Source organism: Momordica charantia, assembly GCF_013281855.1.
Source record: "Momordica charantia cultivar OHB3-1 chromosome 6 unlocalized genomic scaffold, Mcharantia_2.0 BLBB01000006.1, whole genome shotgun sequence".
NCBI classification, from domain to species: Eukaryota; Viridiplantae; Streptophyta; class Magnoliopsida; order Cucurbitales; family Cucurbitaceae; genus Momordica; species Momordica charantia.
Genome location: NW_028275164.1, coordinates 27369291 through 27392181, shown reverse-complemented (window position 1 = coordinate 27392181; position 22891 = coordinate 27369291). Strand labels below are relative to the sequence as shown.

Here is a 22891-nt window from a genome sequence, read left to right as displayed (position 1 = left end):
CAACGGGAGTTGTGGGTTTCCATGTTTGGGTGTCTCGGAAGGGAATCAAGTCGAGTTGGGCATTAGTGAATGTTGTTAGCTAGAGGTTAGGTTGATAGGTTTGTGAATACATGTGAGTCTCCCCCACTTTTCCAGATCTATTATCTCTTCGTTTTCATATTCTGTGCTAGTTCTTCTTCTTGTTATCAGCTTTACGAAGTGTGTCTGCTGTTGGGATTTGTTTATTACTTTGTTTATTTCATGTTTACTTATTTGAGTTACGAAACAACATCTATATTTCTTTATTTACGCTTTTGGTATCTGTGAACACCGTTTAAAATATCATCCGAAGTCCCTCTGGATTCGACCTCGTTTCGTACTACAATCGACATTTTGTGTATACTTGCACGTGATGTCAACAACGGACCTGCCGTCATCAATACCATCTTTGGAGGCCCAAGTGGTAGGCTATTTTGGAAACAAGAGGAAGGAATTGGCAAGAGAGGCTAAACATGAAGTGTATGCCTCACGTATGAAGAGGCTGACCTGCACGATCTCATTCTCGGATGCCGACCTAAAGGGCATCTACTCCCTTCATAATGACGCCCTGATCATCTCACCAATGATTGACCACGTCCAGATCAGAAAGGTGCTTATTGACGAAGGAGCATCCGCTAATATTCTGTCCTTAACAACATATGTAGCCTTGGGATGGACCATGACACAATTGAAGAAGAGTCTGACTCCCATGATCAGATTTTCTGGAGAAACAGTCACTCTAACAGGCTGCATTGATCTCCCTATCACTATTGGACAGAGTGACACCCCAGTCACAAAAATTGTTGAATTCATATTGGTGGATGGCGAGTCCGCCTATAATGTTATCTTTGGCCAACCTTCATCCACGCACTTCAAGTCATACCCTCAACCCTCAACCGTACACTAGACCCTGGGGTTGGCAGATACATACCTATGCCAATCCCATTTCGCATATGTATATGTATACATATATATACATATATATGTATCATGTGTATACATATGTATACATATGTATATATCATGTATATATATGTATCTGTATATATGTGTATATATGTATACGTAGACACACACATACATATATATGAATACATATATATTTATTTGTATATATGCCAAACCCATTTGGTATATATGTATATACAAATAAATATATACACACGCAAACATATATATGCATGTATACATATGTATATATTGTAGATATATGTATATGTGTGTATATATGTATATGTATATATAGACACACACATACATATATATGAATATATATAATAGAACCGTGAATTGAACTAGGAGACCTATGTTTTACGAAGAAAAATATTTATAGTCCTACTGTGAGTTTTCCATAAGGATTAGAATATTGCTTCTTGTAAATTAGGATATTGATTCCTATAAACCTAACTTTTTCCTATTCCGATCTCTTACTCCTTTTATTATTGTTACTTGTTTATCTAATTTTTAACCTGTGTAACGAAAAATCAAATAGGTTCTATTTTTTTTTCCAACAAAATTCAACTTAAGTAGAAAGAAGATTACTTGTGAAACGACCCAATGGTCTAGTCTTTGCTATATTTTCTTCTCCATGTATGATTTGTAAACACATAAATACTCACTTAACGAGAGGAAGTGTGAGATTTTGAGAGAGAAATTAGAGCTGGAACCTTCGTAAACAGTGTCTTGTGAGTGTGAATTTCTCTCTACTTTTACTCTCCTAATTTTGCATTGAAAGAGGTTGATTGCTGCATATGGAATATAAAATTAACATATGAGAGTTTAATTCATGGTCTACAGCAAATAACACATAATAAAATTTGTGTTTGGAAAGTTAGAGCCAGAAGATGAGTTGGATCAACTACTTTAGCACGATTCAAAAAAGCATGCATTTCTTTTCGTGTATAATCGTTATTGATGTTAGTTATATGCAAACCGTTGTTTAAATAGTTTATTTGTTGTGATGATATTTTTGCTTAGGTTGACAACGATATATGATATATACTTGTCAAATTTAGGTTCTTCAGTATTCCACCAAATTTATACCAATTAATAAAGAAATGGGAATGAATGTTAACCAACAAAACAAATAATAGTGAACACCAATGTGGATTGTGTGTCCACATTGGTTAGGAGAGCGCAAACAAAGTTTCACATTGGTTAGGAAAAAGAGAATGATCCATGGTATATAAGAGATGACAACTATTTCCATTGGTATGAGACCTTTTGGGTGGAACAAAAAACAAAGCTGTGGGAGCTTTAATATCAATTGTTAAGGACAACGGTACCCCAGATATCCAAAGTATCTCCACAATGATATGATATGATCTGCTTTGAGCATATATCCTTCACGGCTTTGCTTCTCCTCTCTTATATACCCACGATCATTCACTTCTAGATTTCGAGATGAAACCTCATGAATATTGATAGCAGATAAGTAATTACTATTAACTATATATAATATGTAGATTATTTATGAGGGGCAGAGTTAATGGATGATGTACTTTGAGTGCTCGACGGTAACTGAATCCTGGCAAGTTATAAGGGAAAATGGACATGATTGCTGGTCCGATCTCTGCGTACAAACTCTCAAGTTCTGCTACTTCAGAGTCAGTGAAAACAGACCCCAAGAAAACCCCTATAATGATCTTGAAGGTGAGGCGTTTGAATTCATGAAGCAACGGCACTGGGCCTTTCATGCTGCCCCATTCCTCCAAACCCTCCACCACCGCATCTTCGATGAACTCGACATACCGAGACAACGCCTCGACGCCGTTTATCGGAGCTGCCATCAAGCGGTGCACAATTTTGTAGTCGACCTTCAATAGTGAACCATCTGCTTGTAATAGTTTCACTGACTTTGGATAGTTCAACTTGAAATGTTCGTCGTCTAAGTATATGCGTCGGCATACTTCTGGATCTGTCACGATGATCACTGGAAAACCGTACAGGTGACTTTTGTACATCCTAACTCTTCCAAATCTGTCATTAGGAACAAACATGTATTTAAACATGTATATTAAAGTTAACATGAACCTAGCTTAGAATTAATTGACACCTATACTTGAAAAAAAAAAACTTAAATTTAATAGGCTAAGGTACATTTAGTAATTTAGTAACCATAAATATTAGTAATTAGGTGCTAAACTAAAAAGCTTACAAATTACAAATTTAATTAATTGTTCATAATTCTAATTGCTCTGTTTCGTTGTGAGACTCCAACAAGTAGCTATTAAGTTCATGAAGAAGGACTTTAAATTCGGGAAAAAAAAATTAACATTACAAATAATTCAAATGTTGTATAAACAAAAAAAACCTAAGATGGCTGCAGTATATTTAATCAATTGTTTATATTATTAACAAGTTATTTCAAGGCGGATCTAAGAATTTATGTCAAAAGGGGGCACAATGTTATGTATTCATTTCCAAGATATTATATAAATCAAAGAAAAACAAAGTCAAGAAATAATATTTTCTGAATGGAATTAATGAGAAGCAAACTAATAGCACTAAACCTAAGATAAGCTGTACCACTTTTTTGTTTTTTTTTTTTGAAAATATCAATTTCTATTGTAATAGTTTATATCATTGAAAAAGGGTCGAAAGACTCTAAGTTGTTGCAAATTACATCTTTAATTTAAAAAGTATTGAAATTTTTACCTTCTAATAAATTTTCTTTTGAAAAATAGTTGAGTGGCTTTTAATGTATTGATATACGTTAAAATTTATAAAATTTTAGGGAGTTATTTAATAGTCGATTGTGTACATTTAAATTTAATTTTGAGTAAAACTTGATTTTCATTAAAGTGGTAAGATTTTACAGTTTTTTTTACGTATTAGGAAAAAAATTAATAAAAAATGAAAGTGGTAAATTGTAATAGTAATTAAAATTTAGGAACAAATAACTCGGACCTGTATCCCCTTCACATTGATAGGGAAATGCACGCACTTGTAGTCGTTTCAAGGCAAGCTTGTAGACTATTGAATTCCAACTTCAAGCTCTTTTGGTCTACGTACCGGAACGGATAACATTCGAGATTATTCAAGATTATACACAAAATCTACTATTAAATAATTCTGTCAAAATTTTCAAATTTAGAACAATTCTAATGTTGATTTTGTCTAAATTGAAAATCTAGCCGTAACTTTCATTATTTCCTCACAAAATGGAAAGTTCAATTTTTTTTTTAAATACAACATTTGAGGGTGTGAGATCGAACTCAGAATCTCTCGGTATGAAGTATATGTCAATCACTGCTGAGTTATGTTCGTTTTTGGCAATGAAATTTTATTTAACAATATTAACTTTGTTTTTTCTATGATACTTTAATTTCTTTTGTAGCCCTACCTTTTAGAAGTGATTCTAAACTGATTAATGGAACATCATTTTAAAATCATTATTAGTAATTTGACATCTACAGAATCACGGCTAAAGCAACAAACAAACTTATAATTAAAATCGCTTTCCCATGTTGTTCAATTCCACTGTAGATTGTTTGGCAAAGCCTGATCGAATCTGTACTTTGGGGATTGACTTTTTTACCCCTTGGCTTTGTAAAGCTGTGGCCGATTCAGCCCTCAAAAGTTACCCAATTGGTTTAGTTTCCTTGATGAAAGCGTAATTCTCACCAAAAAAAAAAAAAAAAAAAAATTAATCACTTTTAATATAACGTAACTAGCCACACAAATATTTAAATTAAAACCACAAATTGAAAGGAATATCAAACTCAAAATTAATGGGTAGATTTACCGTACATACCTAGTCATTTCATTTACGATCTTATCCATAAAAAAAGGAAGAAGTCAATGAGAGACGATACCTAGAAATGAGATTATCCATAACAGAGTTAGGGTCGCCACCGATTTTAAATGCTTGGTAGAACGATAAAGAAGAACCAACAAGAGGCCATCCCATATCCCCTGGAGGGAGGGCATTGTAAACCAAAAAACTTCTAGACATCTCTCAGAATACCCAACAAATGATGTGGCATCAATGATTGTGTCTTGTTTAATAGTCTATAGAATTTGTGCATCCATTATTCTATTATACAATCTATTTAATAATTTCATCTTTAATACCAATTAACTAGGATTCTCGACTATTATATTAAAACTCCACCAGGGCTCACCCGAAATTTAAGGTAAATATAAGATATAGTATTTCAAGCCGATTAAGAAAAAAAAAAAAGGGATTTTTTTCTTGGGAAATTAATAGCCTTGATAATTTTCCCTACCGATAGAAGTCTATTGAGTTAATAGATTTTTATCCTATACTATTATACAAAAAGACATATCACATATAAGATAAATAATCTCAACACGCTCCTTAGATTTATTTATGGCCTTCAAGGAGCCGTATGAGGTGAAAATCTCATGTACGGTTCTGTAATAGCGATTAGAACAATGATGTTATTGCCGACTATGATTATCTAACAATTCGCGAGTACAGATGATATAGTTGATGCTCAATCAAAATATGGTTTTTGGGGGTGGAATTTGTGGCGTCAACCTATAGGGTTTGTTACTTTTTTAATTTCTCCCTTAGCAGAATGCGAGAGATTACCTTTTGATTTACCGAAATATCACACATACACCACAATATGCAAATAAGGAAGAAAACTATAAAACACAAGAAAAAACAACAAAACAAAATTATACTGGTTCACCATTAAGGGCTATGTCTAATCTTTCACTCAGATATGGTAATTCACTAATAATGTTAAGGATTGGATTACATATTTTTCCTTCTTTTTATGTTCCATTGTTTTGTTTCCAATTCCAACAATTTTAAGAAAGAAAAAGGAAAAAAAATCGTACTTCAAATTCTTAAACCGTGTTGCTCCTAAAACCCCACGTTCCTTTTTGCCTCGCTGCTTCTGTCGCTTCCCATTTTTTGTTCTGTTTCTTTATTCACAGGCTATCGAAACCTAAAAGTAGTGACACACATTCATTAAATAATAAAATTATTATTGAAAATGTTACTAAAATATTTTAAAGGGTATATAATAAACATCAATAAACAAAATGTAATTAGAAGCACAAATACCCAAAACAATGTAGTTAGAAACAAAAATACTAAGACCCAAAACAAATAGATGGACAGAGGAACAAATAACAAATACCGCGAACATAGGAACAAATACGGTGAACATTTAATAAAAAATGTGAACAAATAAGGTTAATATATAATGTAAGAAATAAGGTATATTTTTGTGAACAATTAATACAAAAAATATAAAGCACTCTACTATACACAATATATCTCTCCTCCGTCACCCGCCACCCCACTTGCAATTAGCTCTACCACCCACCGTGTTGTCTCACCGTTGTTCCCTCGTTGGATTTCCGCTGTCTCCCTTTCTCCCCTCTCTCTCCCTTCATCAACTCCCACGCCGATTGTTTCTCTCTTTGATTGTCTCTACTCACTGGTCTTCTTAGTGTCATGTCTCTTAAATTTGGTGAGTTCTATCTCTACGTATATATTAAACAATAATGGTTAGAAAAAAAAACTAGAATGAAATAGAATCTAGGAAATACAATGGAACCAAATAAAAAGGTTAGAAGTGTCCAAATCAAACTTGTAAAACAATAAAAAAAAAAAATACAAATTGATATTTTTCATCGTCAAATATCATTTGACAATTTTTCAAAACCAAACCATAAACAGGATCACCTATGGTAGATTCTCTAACTATTTGGATCTAAAAAATCAAAGATCCACTCCAATAATTGTTAAATTTAAAAATAAAAAATATTGGACAATAGAAATTCACGTGATTCACGCGAGGACCCATCACTTTCACTTATTTCAGACCACGATATAATGTTATAAACCAGACAGAGGGATAAAAGGACAAATGCAAATGGAGGGTGTAAAATAAACATGAAATACTACCTAGGGAGGGGGACACAACGGATTTGTATGTGCTAGAAATATTGCAAACTGGTGATGTTTAATTCAACGTGGACAACTAAGATTAAGGATCCCACGTTAAAAAATAATAATAATAACAACAAACAACCTAATCCCACCAAGCACTACAACAATAATTTGAAGCTTTCGTTATGCTAATGAACAGAAAAAAGACGTGAAATTGACACAAATAATCTAATAAAGTTTTCACTTTGCTCCAATAATCAAACCTTTTTCTGACCCAAATCAATTACAAACGGGGATTGAGATATAATTTTAACCTCCAATGACATTTTTTTTATTTGGGTTTGTTGAAATTAAAATAAACATAAATTTCTGACTTGAATACCAACTAAGATTAAATAAATCTCGCCCCCTTTATTTTTTTTTTTAATTTGGGTCCGTTAAAATTAAATGATATTAAATCTTGAGCATGAATCTGAGCTAGGCTTCATGCAAACTCGCTCAAGTTTTTTATTATTTGGGTTCGTTGATTTTTTTCTTTTTTGGGTAGGATTTGTTGAAATTGGGTGGGCATAAATGAATTTATGCGATTTCAGTTCGAGTTCTTCGTTGACTACAAAAAATTGAGAATCATTCACAACAAGAATCAAACTAGAGTAAAAATGACCACAAATCCTATAATAAAACTTGGACAGCAATCCGAGTAGTCTTCGATCCAATTTACCACAAAACTCGAACAAACTTTGTTCGAGTGTTTGGATTTCTGTAAAAAAAATTTGGACAAACTCAGGCGAGGTTGTGGCTGGATTTTCATTTTCGCTCTAAGGATCCATTTTGAGAGTTTTGAAAAAAAAAAAAATTATTTGCAAAAACCCGGGCGGCTTCATAAAAAAACCCGCCCGGGTTAGCCCAAGTTTTCATTTCTCCGGGCTGAGTTATGTAATTCTTGGGCAAGGTTAATTATCACATAAACATATTGCATACTTTCTCTTGTTATTTTGCTTGTTGGCTTAATACATCCCTTTCCTCCCTCGTGTCTAAAGTTCGAATCTAACAGATGTCAATTGTAGTTTCGTTGTTATTTTTCCATAATTGACCAAAAAATATATATATAAACATAGACCTTGCGCGAGTACCAAATAAATTTCGTAAAAACTCGGGCAGGTTTGAGGTCTGCTTCAGACTTTCGAAAACTTTTTAGGTCATAGGTCAATTTTCCAAAAAAAAACCTTGGAAATAAAAAAAACGTCATAAATTATAAAATTCACATTTTTTTTGGGAAAAATAGTTTTTGGGATACTTTTCGTAGCATTTTTTAACTATCACAAAAAATTGGAAAAAATACATTTTTTCTTGACAGTTAAGAAAGTCACGAAATGTTATGTTATGGGAAAATAAAATATTTTCCAAGTTTTTTGGGTTTTGCGTTGACGGAAGGAAGCTGAAGTTACCCAAATCTCAAGGATATTCCTCGAAGTCCCAAGCCATCCAAGCTACCTTTTGAGGATGTCAATAGTTTTGGAATTTGTCATATTTTAGATTTATATTATTTTATTTACATTTTTTTTAATTTTAGTTTGTAATCTACCTTAAATTTATAATTTATTTTTAAAATTACATTATTTGTGAAATTAGCGATTTTCATATTATCTAGTATTTATGACGCTTATTAAACATCGAGAAAGCACAAAAAATAAAGATTTAAATGTCCCGAAAGATTTCACGCATATGTGTTTTCAATTTTCGAAATACTTTATTTCGACCATTTTGCTTGTGTATATTGTGAGTTTTTCATGTGTTTTGGTTGTTATTATTAGATTTTACTAATTGGATGACCTTAAATTAATCTCCTATGTCTTCCCTGCCCGTTTTCAACGTAGACTACTTCAGCATTTATTTAGTTTTAGTTTTGTTTTGTTCATTTAGGTAAATTAAATTTAAGGATTTGGGAAAGAGATTTTGATTTAAATGTTAACAATCAAACTATTGAAAATTTTATTATTCTCTTTTTGATTTTATCTATGCATGTATAAATCAAAATCCTACATTGATTTTTTTGGTTTCAATCGAAAATTATTTAACTAAGACTTAAAAATTGGAAAGCTTAGATTAGTTAAAAATTTGAATTTGCAAAAAAAGAATTTTATGATTAAATCTCAAAAGTAAGGTTTTGAAAATTGAGTTTTCATTAGCTTATGTAAAATCCAAATTTATAGATTGCTTTGAAATTGATCTGTGACGTTTAGAAAAATATCATAAAATATATAATTAAATCTCAAATGTAAGGTTTTGAAATGGTAGCTCCTTTTCACTATCTCTTCGATCCCTTCCTCTCACACAATCTCGCTCCACTTTGGCGGCGCCTCTAATAAGCAAACGTGCAGAAGATCTCACGGCGGCGTCTTAATTTTACAGAAAATTGTTCAAGGTATTTAGTATTATATTTGTAAAACAGTGAGAATTATCAACGAAATATTTAGTTATATCTAAAATAATATTAATTGATTTATCAACGCATATGTTATAAATTTTGTAGAATTATTATTTTACAATTGATAGTATATAACGTGAGTTACATTTTATGATATTTATATTTGAATTATTTGTTAGTTTTCGTTTCTTTATGACTGATTTATGCCTATAAAGTTATATTTTTCAAGAATGAATAGTCACGAGGAAACGAGACATAAATGAATCAAATTGAGAGTATAATCATAGCCCAAGTGAGCAACAAAGATATTACAAAACTTTTTGGACCCTAAGTATCCAAGAGAACAGTGTCGGGCACCTGAAAAGACAACACAACACTTGCAACAAAGAAAGACGAAATTAGAAATTTGGCTCGAGACAAGTGCCTAAGCGCTACATCACAGCGCCTAGGAACCGGCCCAAGCGTCACGGCGCGCCAAACTTTTCTTCCGCCCCGCCTTTTTCCACTGCAGCACCATGACGCTCATTTATGGCGCCATGGCACTGTCGCGACAGTTTTTTTTATAAAATTAGGTTTTTTAGTTGCTTTCAGGAATCTTTGACACTTTTTGAAGAGAGACATGAGATAACTTGAAAATAGAGGGAAAATAAGCATCAATGAGCTTAGAGAAGAAATTTTCAAGGCTCGGAATCATGGAGATTAGTCAGAGCGATCAATCCACACAACAGATTTAGTTTTATTTCTTTTCTCTTTATTTTTGTAGTTTGCTATGGAACTTTCTTTGAGACGTTATTGTTTTACATTGAACATGAATAGCTAAGTTCATTTGTCTTAGAGATTGATGTTGTCATTGAACTTGGATTGATTGTTTAAGTCTCTTGATTGAATCATTATGAATGTTCTATTTATGTACCTATATGCTTAATGCCTTTAATCTACTGACTATAGATCGATTGATTTTGGACTTAAAATCTTACGCTCAGGAGAGGTGATTTGGTGTTAGAATTGGGATGCATAACTAAAGGGGGTTTTAAGATCGGGAGATTTAGAAGTCTTTTAGTGATCGTTAAAAGACTTATTCAATAAAGATTTTACTTGTTATAGAAACTAGATAGGGATATTAGTTGGTTTCTTAATAAGTAAGGAGAATTAGCTTGCACTCGGGAGATCGTGCAATTAAGATTTGAGAGTTCTTGGTCTATAGACTTAATAGTTCATTCATTCTTGGGAAATTAAGTAATTGGTTCATAGAATCAATATGTTAAATCAATTCCCTACGATGTTTCTCCCAATTGTTTTATCTTTATTTTAGTGCATGTTTATTTGCTTTGATTCTATTCTCATATCTGATTTTGGTTCTCTAAATAAAATTGAACGATTGTATGTTTGGTACTTGAGTGAGCTAGAAACTCAATCTAGAGGATAATATCGATATTCACTCACCAACTATATTAAAATTTGACCTACACTTGCAGTAAGCAATTTTTGCTACAATGATATTATATATTTTACATTTTTTTAGTTTTAACAAAAATGAAATGAGTTTATTGTTGGGTTTGGTGCCTTTAACTCGTATATTTGTAATTTATGAACAAATTATTTTTTCAATAAAGAGTTATCTTTATCGTTTCTTTGCATTACTCGTAGTCCAATAAATTAATATCCAATGTTAGTTAATGTAATTGGAACAGTATATATTATACAATGTATATATTTGATATACAGTATGTATTTAATATACACAATATATATTTGATGTGTACATTGTATATTTAACGTACAGTGTATATTTTTGATATACAGTATATATTCGATGCACATGTGAATAATGTTCCAGTATTAACCTAAATGGTCGATAGTACCTGAATAAGGTTGGTACCTTATCCTGGTAACACTATGGATACAGCCTACTTGCAATAGTTACAAACGACTTTATTCAGGTTGTTCATATATAGACATGCGAGTAAGGGTATCCTATACAATGAGTTTGTATAAGACTAGACCTAGAAATAATTAATAATCGGTTCTAACATCGTTAGTTAATAGATTGTTGTCTCATAGGATGACCATGTAACTCGATCTTAATCCTGAGCGAGTTATGGACTCCTACCTACAAGGAATCATCCTCTGATGTGTATGGGTGAGAGTGGCCCGAGCTGCCGACTCAATAATCCTACCATTCTAGGGACGAGACCGAGTGGGGAGCTGGGAACATAACTACGCAAGATGGAATTTACTCATTTATGACTTTAGGGGAGTATGTGAGTGTTCCCTTTAGTGCTGACTCCGGAACTTAAACAAAGGGCCCCACCCTCTCACTGGCTGGAGAGGGACTTCTGGTTACTGGTCGGACCATAACCGGGTTGATCATTGGAGGATCAACGGTACTTAAGATACAAGATGTTACACAAGGGTAAAACAGTAATTTGACATGTCTGTGGTTACGAACACTCGTGAAAGATTGACTTGCCATTAATGGTCGTACATCCGTAGACACGAAATATTATGCAGTGAGAAAAGTGTAGCTGCAGGTCTTTAGTGGAGTGACCCGCAGCAAACCAATGTTGGTTAATTTGATTAATGAGTTTAATTAATTAGTCTCGTATTGTTGAAGCTTCTAATATGTAAGTCCATTAGATCTCTTTGCTAACTCACAACTAGTAAAACGAGAATCAAGATTTTGAGAGAATTTGAAATGTTCAAATTATATACCAGGGAATGTATATAATGTAATATACATTATAGAGTTTACTTTTTAATAAATATTCTTATGAGAGAAATATTTGAATATGATTCAAGTAATTAATATGAATTGGATTCATATTAAAATTATAGGTCACACGAGAGAGATGCAGTTGGAGATGCAATTGAATATGATTCAAATATATAGTTTTAATTATATATGTGATATTTAATTAAAAGTTAAATAATTCATTGTTAATTATTTATTTACTTTATTAATATTTTGATTTAAATTAATTAATTATTAATTAGATTAGTAATTATTAATTAAATTAATTAATTATAAATTAGATTTATAATTATTTATCATGTATGATGCATTCTGATTATAATATAGAGAAAAATATTGATTCTAAATTAATTGATTTATTGGTAGAAAAAGATCCCATTAGATAAATTTATTTAATTTTTCCAAAAGATGAAAATTATACATTTTTCTAATATTCATTATACTCAAAAAGTTATGTAATGTATGCGAAAAACATGATATAAATTGACTAGTTTACTCTAAGGGTTTTGATAAAGTTTATTGTTTTTGTTGTAAGTTATTTGATACTAAATCTAATACAGGTCAATTAGGGGATGAAGGAGTTATAATCTTAGTTCTTGATATAGAAATCATGAATCTAATAACGAACACGTGTAACATATGAATGTTTAGGTTGATTTACAAATTAAGATTACCACAAAATAAAGCAATTGCCAAAGATCTTCAAGAATTAATTAATAAAGAAAAAGAACATTGAAATAAAGTATTAACCAGCATTGATGGATTGAAAATCTTGATATATTAAGGTCTCACTTTTAGATGCCAATTTGCTACTTATTTAATTATTATGCTATGAATGTATGTTTAATTAAATATTTCATGCTTAAAGTTTTTCATTTATATTAAATTCCCACCATAGGTTAAAGCATGATCATGCATTGTATTAATATAAGTGTTTTATTATACGAAGCATGATGTATTTTTTTTTTTGTAATTAATGTAATTGTTATGTTAGTTAATGAAAAAATGAGTTGCATTGAGCATGAAATTTCTTTAGTAAAGATAATGGTTATATTTTTATGAATGTGATTTGATGCATGCCTATAAACTTTAATCATATGTATAATTGTTATATGTATGTTTAAAGTTTAGTATTGCAGGTTTAAGGTCAATTAATTTGTTTTAAAAAAAGCTTTTAAAATTAATTAATTAAATCTTAGGTTGAATTTTTTTTTTCTAATAAGATTACAGTTTTTTTTTTCTTAAAAGAAACTTAATTATAAAATATTGCCAAGGGAACCTGTAGGTTTTGTCTAGGTTGAGGTATTTAAACTAATCGTTTAGGGAACACCTCTAACTTGGAATCGAGGTCGGGGTTGGCCGAACCACTATAAATCTCTTGCGTGACATTCTCTCTATCTCAATACTTTTTATTTATTGCAATTTAATTTTTAAGCATCTCCTATTGCAAATATATGTTGTGCTCATCTTGAACATTTGTTTTATGATATTTTGAGTTAGTATAAATGATGCCTAAATTGTTTTTGTTTAAAAAGTTGACTTGGTTATTTGACTTATACTTAAAATCGAAAAAATTTAGTAAATTGATGTTCAACACTAGTATTGTTATACCGATCCAACATAACCTTTACTACTTAAGATTTATGGGTTACATCTCAAAACCAATTGATATTGATAGTGAGAGGAATAGCTTATGTTTATTACCTTTGTCAGGTCCCTTATCCTTTCCCTATTAAAGATCGTGGTTCTTTTGGCTCAAATGCTCACTTGAATGTTATGGGCTTTGATACCATGTCAAGATTTATGGAGAAGCTTTTTGGGTTGAGTGATAGTTTATTTATCCTTAAAATGGTATTAGAGCGGGAGGTCTTGTGTTCAAATCCCTGCATTGTTATTTCTTCCTATTTATAACGATTTCCACTTGTTGGGCCTTATGCAATTATCCAAGCTCACAAGTGAGAGGAGTGCTAGATTTTATTCCTCTTAAATACTACTAAAAATTGAGAGGTCCAATTTTTCATATATAAAAGTTAAAGATTTAATTTTCACTGTTGAAAAATTAGACGTTACTATCATTGTTGATGTAGAAATTAGACGTATGATCATAATAACTATCATTGTTGATGTAGAAATTTGGCCTCTTCCTAAATTCGCATCACCTGTAAAACAGAGTAACCCTTGAACCGATGTGGCTTTAACCACACGGGCTCCAATGCCTAAATTAGAATCGAAGAAGTAGAGTATAAGATCTCGGGTGCTCAGAGCCTACCTCTAGTGTTCAGTGCATCTCCCTTTTATAACAGTCCCATATGAATCTTAGTAACTCTCAATCTTCAGCTTCGTTATGGGCATAACTACTAAACGGTCGGGTGGGCCACCCGGCCAAGAACTGCTCAGCGTCGAGGAGGTTTTGGCGCATGGTCGGTTGAGGTTGACCAGGGTTGGTTTGGGTCGACGTTATTCAGTGCTTACTTGGCTCATGCGCTTCTTCCCCAGTCTAATTTTTGCTTTTGCGACTTAGCCAATTCCACTGTGATCATCCTATAATAGTAGCACTCGCTCTCAAAGTAGAAGCCAAAAGGATGTTAAGGCTTCTATATTGAGAGTACTTAGTTGTTCCATGGATAACAATTTTTTGGGGAATACCCCTTCGTCGTCGTTTTCGTTTGTCGAGAACAGTTTTCAAATTGTTTATTTCTTGTCGAAGCTTTAAATTAAGTCTCTTGGGCACTACTATCCGGCTTAATTTACCGTTAGTTTTTTCGTTGGCCTTAAGGTCTAACTTTAGCTGGGCTAGTTTGCTCGCTTTCAACACTCATGAGTTTTTAACCTTTTTTGGCTTTTTGCCAATGGTTTTGTACCTTTGAGTTTGTTGCTTGGCTTGGCTCGTTCGTCCTGCTTTTGTTTTAACCTTAGCTAGGCTCATTTGCTTGCTATTTCAACATCTCTAGAATTTCTTGTTATGGTTGGATCTTCTTGGTTTACTGAACGGATAGCTCGTTGGCCTGCTTACGGCTCGGCCTGGTTCGAATTTCTTAACTAGCTTTTACCGTCGACTGTATTTCCTAAGCCCCACTTGAGAAACTTATACAAAGATAGTTGCTCAATTAAAATAGATAATTAATTCCTTAAATTCGTGTGACTTTATTAAACAAGAAAAGATAATAGAAAATATTCCTGAAAACATAAATTATCAAAATTTGAAAGGAGTATGCAATTATACGAAAATTCTAACCTATGATGCCTAAACATGCCGTTGCTAGTAACATATGAACCTTTCCAATAGTTGAAAAATTCCATATAGAAGTTAAATAATATTGCCCTGCAAGTTTTATCAACATTTTCACGTTGACTCAGCCTCCCTGGGGTTGGCCTTTCTTTTTTTTTGCCAGGTTCTCCTCCTGCAGGTTATCCTAATATCATTCTTATTTCCCTAACAGATGACTTGTCGTCCTGGTCGCTATTCAAGGTTGCTTCGATATATCCTTTGAGATAACCCCTCTTGATGAGGTCCTCAACTTCTTCTTTAAGATCGAAGCAGTCTCGTGTAGTGTGGCCATGGTCTCGATGAAAGAGGCAGTATCTTTCTTTACTCCTCTTGTTGGAATGTGCTTTCATCTTTTCAGGCCACTTGAATAGTCTTTGGTCCTTTATCTTCATCAGAACCTGTTAAAGTGGAACTATAGTCGGGGTGAATTTTTCAAATTCCCTTTGGGAATCTCGTTGAACTGATTGCTCTCGTTTGCTGTCTCATCTCGACCAGTGTTGCTTTTCTTCTAATCTCTCCTTCTTCGTGTTATGCTCTGTATGCCTACTATCAGGATCTCGTTTTTAGTGGATTAATTCTCCAGCATTCATATACTTCTGTGCACGACTTAGTGCTTCCGAGAAAGTACTTGGAGTCTTTTTCCCAAAGGAGAATAAGAGTCGCTTGTCTTTCACCCCGATCATAAGGGCTAAAAGTGATACCGCATCTGTAAGGCCTTCGGCTTGAAGCTTTTCCTCGTTGAACCGAGCCACATAGTTTTTAAGGCTCTCTGTCGACCTTTGCTTTATAGAGAGGAGGTACGCCACAGGTTTGCTCTTGTTTCGTCCTCCAACAAATTGGTGATAAATGCTCTCGCCAATTCTTTAAAGCTCGAGATCGATTTTCTTTTCAACTGTCCAAACCAGATATGAGTCGAGCTGATCTAGGTGAGAAAGAACACTATGTATCTAATAGCCTCAGTTATGCTGTAGATGTCCATCCATTCTCGGTATGCATCGAGGTGGTCGATAGGGTCTGTCGATCCATCATACTGTTTGATGGATGGTAGCTTGAATTTTGGAGGAACTTTCTCCCTCATAATCTCTTCTGTAAATGGAGAGTCCGCTTGGTCAATCATCTCTTCAAGGTCGAGTTCTTTGTATTTTCATTTTTTGGGTAACCTCTCCGACTGCTAGGTCGGCCTGATGGTCTTCTTTTGTCGGGAGTAGTACGTCCGAGTTGTGCTTGGTTATTTTTGCTTCTGTTATGCTCCACGGACTTATGTTGTCGCGTAGTTGCTTGCTGACCTAGCCGACCAAAAACATTGGTCCTAATCCTGTCGTTTCCTCCTATCTTCAGCTTGCTCTGAGCGTTATTGGTCGACTCTTCAACTTCTTTGACTTCTGGGTTTTTGCCTTTTCGGAGATCTAGGACGAGCGGGGGTGGTCTTACTTCTTGTTGCTCAAGTCGTTGAAGTAGCAGGGACATGTTTTGACGCACTCCCTCGACCTTTTCTTCCAAGGCGGCCATCTTGCATTGATCTGGAATTTGTCTGCCCGTCTCTCCTCGATCCTGCCCGGGAATTTATCGATTCGCTTATCGTCAATTCTTTCAGTCGAAGGCACACCCTGTTTTGCTTTCCTTCTCAGGTGGCATTCCTCGTGAGATTATCATGGACTCCTCCCATAATTCATGATGATGATTTGCTTCTTCTTTGGATTCTGTCTCATCTAGACTACCTAGGATCCGAGCTGTGCTCGGCCAATCTGATCATTCTGACTTTGATCTTAGTCGTTCCCCACAGACGGCATGCCAATTGTTGACGTAGAAATTTGGCCTCTTAGGATCTTCCCAAATTCACACCAATCTTCAAAAATCAAAGGATCGATGTAACTTGGAAAACAGAGTAACCCTTGGATCGATGTGGCTTTAGCCACACCGGCTCCGATGACTAAATCAAAATCGGTGAAGTAGAGTATAAGATCTCGAGTGTTCAAGGCCTACCTCTAGGGTTCAGTCCATCTCCCTTTTATAGCAGTCCCATATGAATCTTAGTAACTCTCAATCTTCAGATTCATTACGGGCGTAACTGCGAAACGGTCGCAACTGCGAAACGGGGGTACTGCAAAACGGTCAGGTGGGCCGTTATAGTTCTCGACCGGGGGCTGAAAATTTCTCTGCGTCGAGCTGCTTGGTCGGCTGAGGTCGACTTGGGTTGGCCCGGATCGACGTTTTTCGGCGCTTACTTGGCCCGTGCGCTTCTTCCCGATCTCATCTTTGCTTTTGCAGCTTAGTCGATTCCACTGTGATCATCCTATAACAGGGGGATTTATTCAATGTGTTAAACAATAGACATAAACTATGTGGAGTGAGAAGACTAGACATGAACGTGATTCACATATTTAGATCGAGGAGATAAAAAAGGACAAATATAAATGTAGCATGGGAAATATTAAAAAAAAAATTTAGTACATAAATATTGAAAAAAAAAAATTAGTACAACATGTAAGGGTATGAGATCAAACTCACAACCTCTTTGTTGGAAATATATACCAATTACCGTCCAGCTGTGTTCGCTTCAATTAGAAATATTAAAATATTAGAAATGGTAAATTAGTATTTCAAGTCTATGAATTTTTACATATTACTTTTCTTTGTTCTCTCAATAAAATTTCAAAACTCCTCTCCCGACCATCATGCAACTTTTGGCTACCAGCTCATAAACGTCCATAAATATATTATTAAATTATGATATTTTTATCATATCCCATCATCAATTTAACTACCATGTCATTTTAACGTTAGTCAGCTAAAGGTCAAAGGATCTCAATGACCTTGTTTCTCAACCCTTAGTAACCAAAAGTGTCAATTTTAAAACTCCAAGACCAAATAATTATCTACTTCAACCTTAGAGACAAAAAATGTATTTTTCCTTAATAATAACTAAGTTATATTATTTGTAAGGCGCATGCATATCATAAATCAATTTTGGACAAATCACAAAGGACCATGTCATTATTTAAATTTATGGCCAATTGCAAATTAATGTCTCTAAATTAAAGTGAAAGACCAAAAATGACAAATCTCAAGTAATATCGCACATGTTTTATTGGGCTTTATGGATTGCATTTAATTGGTTGAATTGGATCATGCAAAAATTGGGTCCAAAATCGAATAAGTCCAAAAAATCTATTAGATGCTAATTTGGCCCAAAATCCAAATTATCTCAAGACCATTATAATGGATGGATAATAGACTTGATTAATTTTAGGGGCAACTAGAGAAATGACTATATTAAATAGTTTGATTTGAAAAATGGCCAAAATAATCAAATATCACGAAAATGGCTAAAAAGCAGTTAGAGTTGAACAACACATTGTATGTGGACAAATTTACCCTCCAATCAAAATAGGTAAATTTATCTTGACACTATCCCTATAAAATTGTGATGAAAATACCCGTCATCAAAATCTTTAGTACACCTAAATTCTAGGAAACAAGATAGTAAATCAAAATTATACCGTTCAAAAATTTTAAATAACATCTAGATTTAGAAATTTAAAAAAATGTAAGATAAAATCTGTTGAATGCATACTTTGAAATAAAATAAAAAAAGATTGAATCAAAGTGTAAAATAGACTAAAAAAACGTAAAATCAAATTAGAAAAGTGGAAAAATAAAGATTAAAGCTGTAAAGTCCTGTTTTTTAAAATATAGATGGAGTAGTTGAAGATTAATACCAAGTTAGGATCCATTAGATTCCCACTTTTGCCCTTAACTCCTTCTTCCCACACTTGCCTTAACTCTTCCTTCTTAAAAATAAATAAAATTTGATTCAATCAAGTCTCAAGCCCCTCAAGCCTCGTGTGCCTCAAGCTTTCGGTGTCCCTCTTCGGCATACACAATTTTCGGCATCCCTCTTCCCACTCTTGCCAGAACCTAAAGAACCTCCTTCGGATAAGCTTTAGGAATATAATATGTGGTACTAATTGATACTCATTAGGAACTAATTAATTTTAACAATATTAGGAATATGCATTCTTATTTGTTGGTTCTACCGGACGAATTTTTTTTGGGCTTGATTCAATGGTTGAATCTTGTGGAGTTTTCTTTTTTCATTAATAATCTAATTTTCTAAGAACTGGGTTTGCTGCAATAGGAAGATTCTTTCGAGTAATGTTTCAATAACTCGATGACTAATTCTCATGTATCAAGAATTAAAATGCAGCTTCTTAGAATGTAATAATCATGGCATATTAGTCATGAATGTTGATGGACAAGGATAACCCAGTCAAAATGGCCATCTACTCTATAGAATCCTATATCTTCCGTCTTTTCGTCTTCTTAGTGTTCTCCGTTTTCTGTCATTATCGTCTCTGACAACCTGTTTCCAATTTGCTCGCTTTTCACAATTGTTTTCGATATCCCGTTTTCTGCCGTTCACGTTTTGAATATTCTAGGTTTGTTTTTTTATTTCAAATTTTGGGTGTTTGATTTTGGAGTACTAAAAAAGTATTTGATGGTATCGTTATATATATTTGATTATGTAGGTTATTTGATTTGTTTTTAATTGTAGAGGGATATAGTCGTATATGCTTTAGAGTTTATATATAAATTATAGTTTATAGCCAGATATAGTTTATATCTCTATATAAGTGTATGTTATAATGGCTATAGTTTATAATCAAATATAGTTTGTTTATATCTCTATATAAATGAAAATGTAGTATGTATATATATGTGTATATATATATATCAAACGAAAATGATGAAGTTGCAATATTAGTGAGATTGAGCTAAATGGAACAAAAATGATGAAGTGGCAGTATTAGTGAGATTGAGTTAAATGAAATGTGTTGAAATTGAGCCAAAAATTGAAAGGAAATGAAAAAAATTTTATAATAAATTTCATTCTCTAGTACAGTATATAAGGTGTAAATTAAGGGATCATGATAATAATTGCTTTGGATCCCACAATAATTTAATAATTTAATGTTGACAAAATCAAATTTGGAACCTTAAATATTTTATATTTAAATAAAAAATTTAATTATAATAAATATAAATGCCATATATAAGGACAAATTTGACATTTATGAAAAGTTTTAAATCCAGAAATCTAAAAATGTAAAATTTGTAAACATAAATATTTGTAAAAATAAATTTTCAAAACAGCTCGTCCCAGATTTTTTTTTTTTTTTTCGGTTCCCTTTTCATTAAGCTTAGTCACCACCTTTCTTTTTACCTACCTATAATGAGGCTTTTGATTAAGAAAATTAATCTCACTTAAATTAAATATTTAAAAATGTTTAATAAGTTATGCAATTAATACCCTATTTGATTATTTTTTTGTTGGAAAAGTGGAGACATTGGGTCATGAGTTTTGGGCTTAATACCTAAATCTTCTCGGAAATTTTAAGTAAGTGGTTAAATTTCGACGGCCACTTAAAAAAATGATCTTCATAATTTTGCAAAAATTGTTAATAGATGTTTTTGGAATTTTACATTTTTTAGTTTTTCTCCAGAGTGTCTTTGCTATGTTTTTTGAATTTACAAGTATTTAACCACCCAACAAGAACGAACTTTTCAATTCAAATTTTGTTTCCTACCTTCAAGGGATTTTCCCTTAATTATTTTAATTATTTTATTACGAATTTTAATTAATTTAAACATAGTGTTTCACGGTCCTCATCTTATCATTCTACCATTCTAATATATCTCGTGTTTTTAAGCTCCTTCTTCTTTCTTTGCAACAATGGAGAATGTAGTAATCAATTATATATGATGGTACGTGGAATGAAAAAATGGGTACAACAATTTTGACAGCACTCAAATGTTAGTCCGGAAGGACTGTACGTTCTCACACCTTATCAAAGGCATTAGGAAGAATATTCATTGGGAAAAAGTTTCATCCATATGGTTGGTCAAGAATGATAGTCACAAGTCTCTTATTATAAGACTAGCTGAAGATAGGGATGTCACATGGTTTTTAACTGTATTGTCGAATGAGTTAAGGACAGAGTACTGCATTGTCGTCGATACTATGGATACTCGTATTGACTCCATAGATGGTAGTGGGAAACCATTCCGGACGAATGTAAATAACAACATTTACCCTAGTTATGAGAGTTCGACACAAGTGCAGTCTACACTAGATAGCATTGTTGTCCCATTGACCCCATGAATGGAAGTGAGACTTCAGTACAAACGTCCCACCATAAAGGCAATGAACTCATACTTATGGATCCGAATCAAATTCATGGTTTCCCGTCCAACTTTATATTGAAAAAAGATAGTGTTTTTCTAAGCAAGGAAGAATTGAATAATACAGTTTACTCTGTAGCCTTAAAGGGTAGTTTTCAGTTCAAAACACTAAAATCCAACAAAAAACAGTTGGTATTAAAGTGCCTATACGAATCATGCAATTGGTACCTCCGCTCTTCTCGTTACTTAGATGGTAAAATATTGGATTATTAGGAAATTTGTAGACGAACATAGTTATTCTATTGATGTTGTAAGAATGATCATAGGCAAGCGACCTCAATGATGGTTAGTTAGTGTGCAAAAACAATCATGGACATGAAAAGTAGTTGTAGTCCTCGGGACATTAATAATTACACTCGAAAGAATCATGGTGTTTGTTTGGGGGAAAGAATACCCTGGACACGTGGAGGACAGCCATTGGTGCTCCAAGGTGACCCATGAGTCATGCCCCAGCTCGAACCGCCGAGATTACCACTAGCGTTGACAGATTCTAAGTATGAGGGCCGAGGTGCGACCTGGCTAAGGTCCGATCTACCGGAAAGCTCGGTAGGGGCCGATGTGAGCTACTGTCAGCGGCGTGATTATCGGGTGTAACCGTCGGTCCCGAGATTACCGGGTGTAACTGTCGCGAGATTAGCGGGACTACCACCTATAAGTAGAGGACCTCACTCCACGATCAGGTACGATGATTTGTGACCTCGAACTAAACTGAGAATCCGACTTGTACTAACTTGATCGTCGGAGTGCTCACCCTTTTGTGCAGGTCCGCCCAAGTATCTGGAGGCCGAGTTCGAGCTGCAATCAGAAACACACTGTTGTGCATAACCTTGCATAAATAGTGTTAATATTAGTTACTATAAGGCTTGGAGAAGAAAAGAGAACGCATTGGAATCAATTATGTGGTAAGTCGAAGAGTCGTACGCACTTATTCCGTCGTTTGTATCAAAGTTGATCGAGAAAAATCCAGGTAATGTATATATACTTATTGATATTGTAGATATGTTGTATATATGTATATGTACCAAACGTTATCATTACCGTATATTTTTTTTTATTGATTCTTCAATTTGAGTGTATATGTGTATGACCCAACAATTATTATGCAGGGATATATACAACTCATGAGGTCGACGTTATAGATAGATTCATCTAAAAGGTAAGAGTCAAATTTTATTTTTTATCTAGTAATAATTATATTTACTATCTTATTTGGAAAATTTATATTTTAAATAGGTAAAAATTTTCAAAATCTACCTCAATATATTCTTATAAATTTTTTATTTAAATCTACTTTTCAATGATTAT

At 33.4% G+C, this 22891-nt stretch overlaps 2 protein-coding genes across 2 annotated transcripts; one reads left to right on the top strand and one right to left on the bottom strand.

Moving 5' to 3' along the window:
• The first annotated feature begins 391 nt into the window (after nucleotides 1-391).
• On the top strand, nucleotides 392-925 carry LOC148211040 (uncharacterized). The gene has a single exon (XM_088125273.1). The coding sequence runs from the start codon at nucleotides 392-394 to the stop codon at nucleotides 923-925; it is 534 nt and encodes a 177-aa protein (XP_087981399.1).
• Nucleotides 926-2447: 1522 nt separating this feature from the next.
• On the bottom strand, nucleotides 2448-4990 carry LOC111024712 ((1S)-1-hydroxy-luvungin A synthase CYP88A37-like). Its single transcript, XM_088124945.1, has 2 exons — nucleotides 4836-4990; nucleotides 2448-2997 (listed from the first exon to the last, which is right to left on the bottom strand). The coding sequence occupies exons 1-2, from the start codon at nucleotides 4973-4975 to the stop codon at nucleotides 2463-2465; spliced, it is 675 nt and encodes a 224-aa protein (XP_087981071.1). The 5' UTR covers nucleotides 4976-4990; the 3' UTR covers nucleotides 2448-2462.
• Between the last annotated feature and the right edge of the window lie 17901 nt (nucleotides 4991-22891).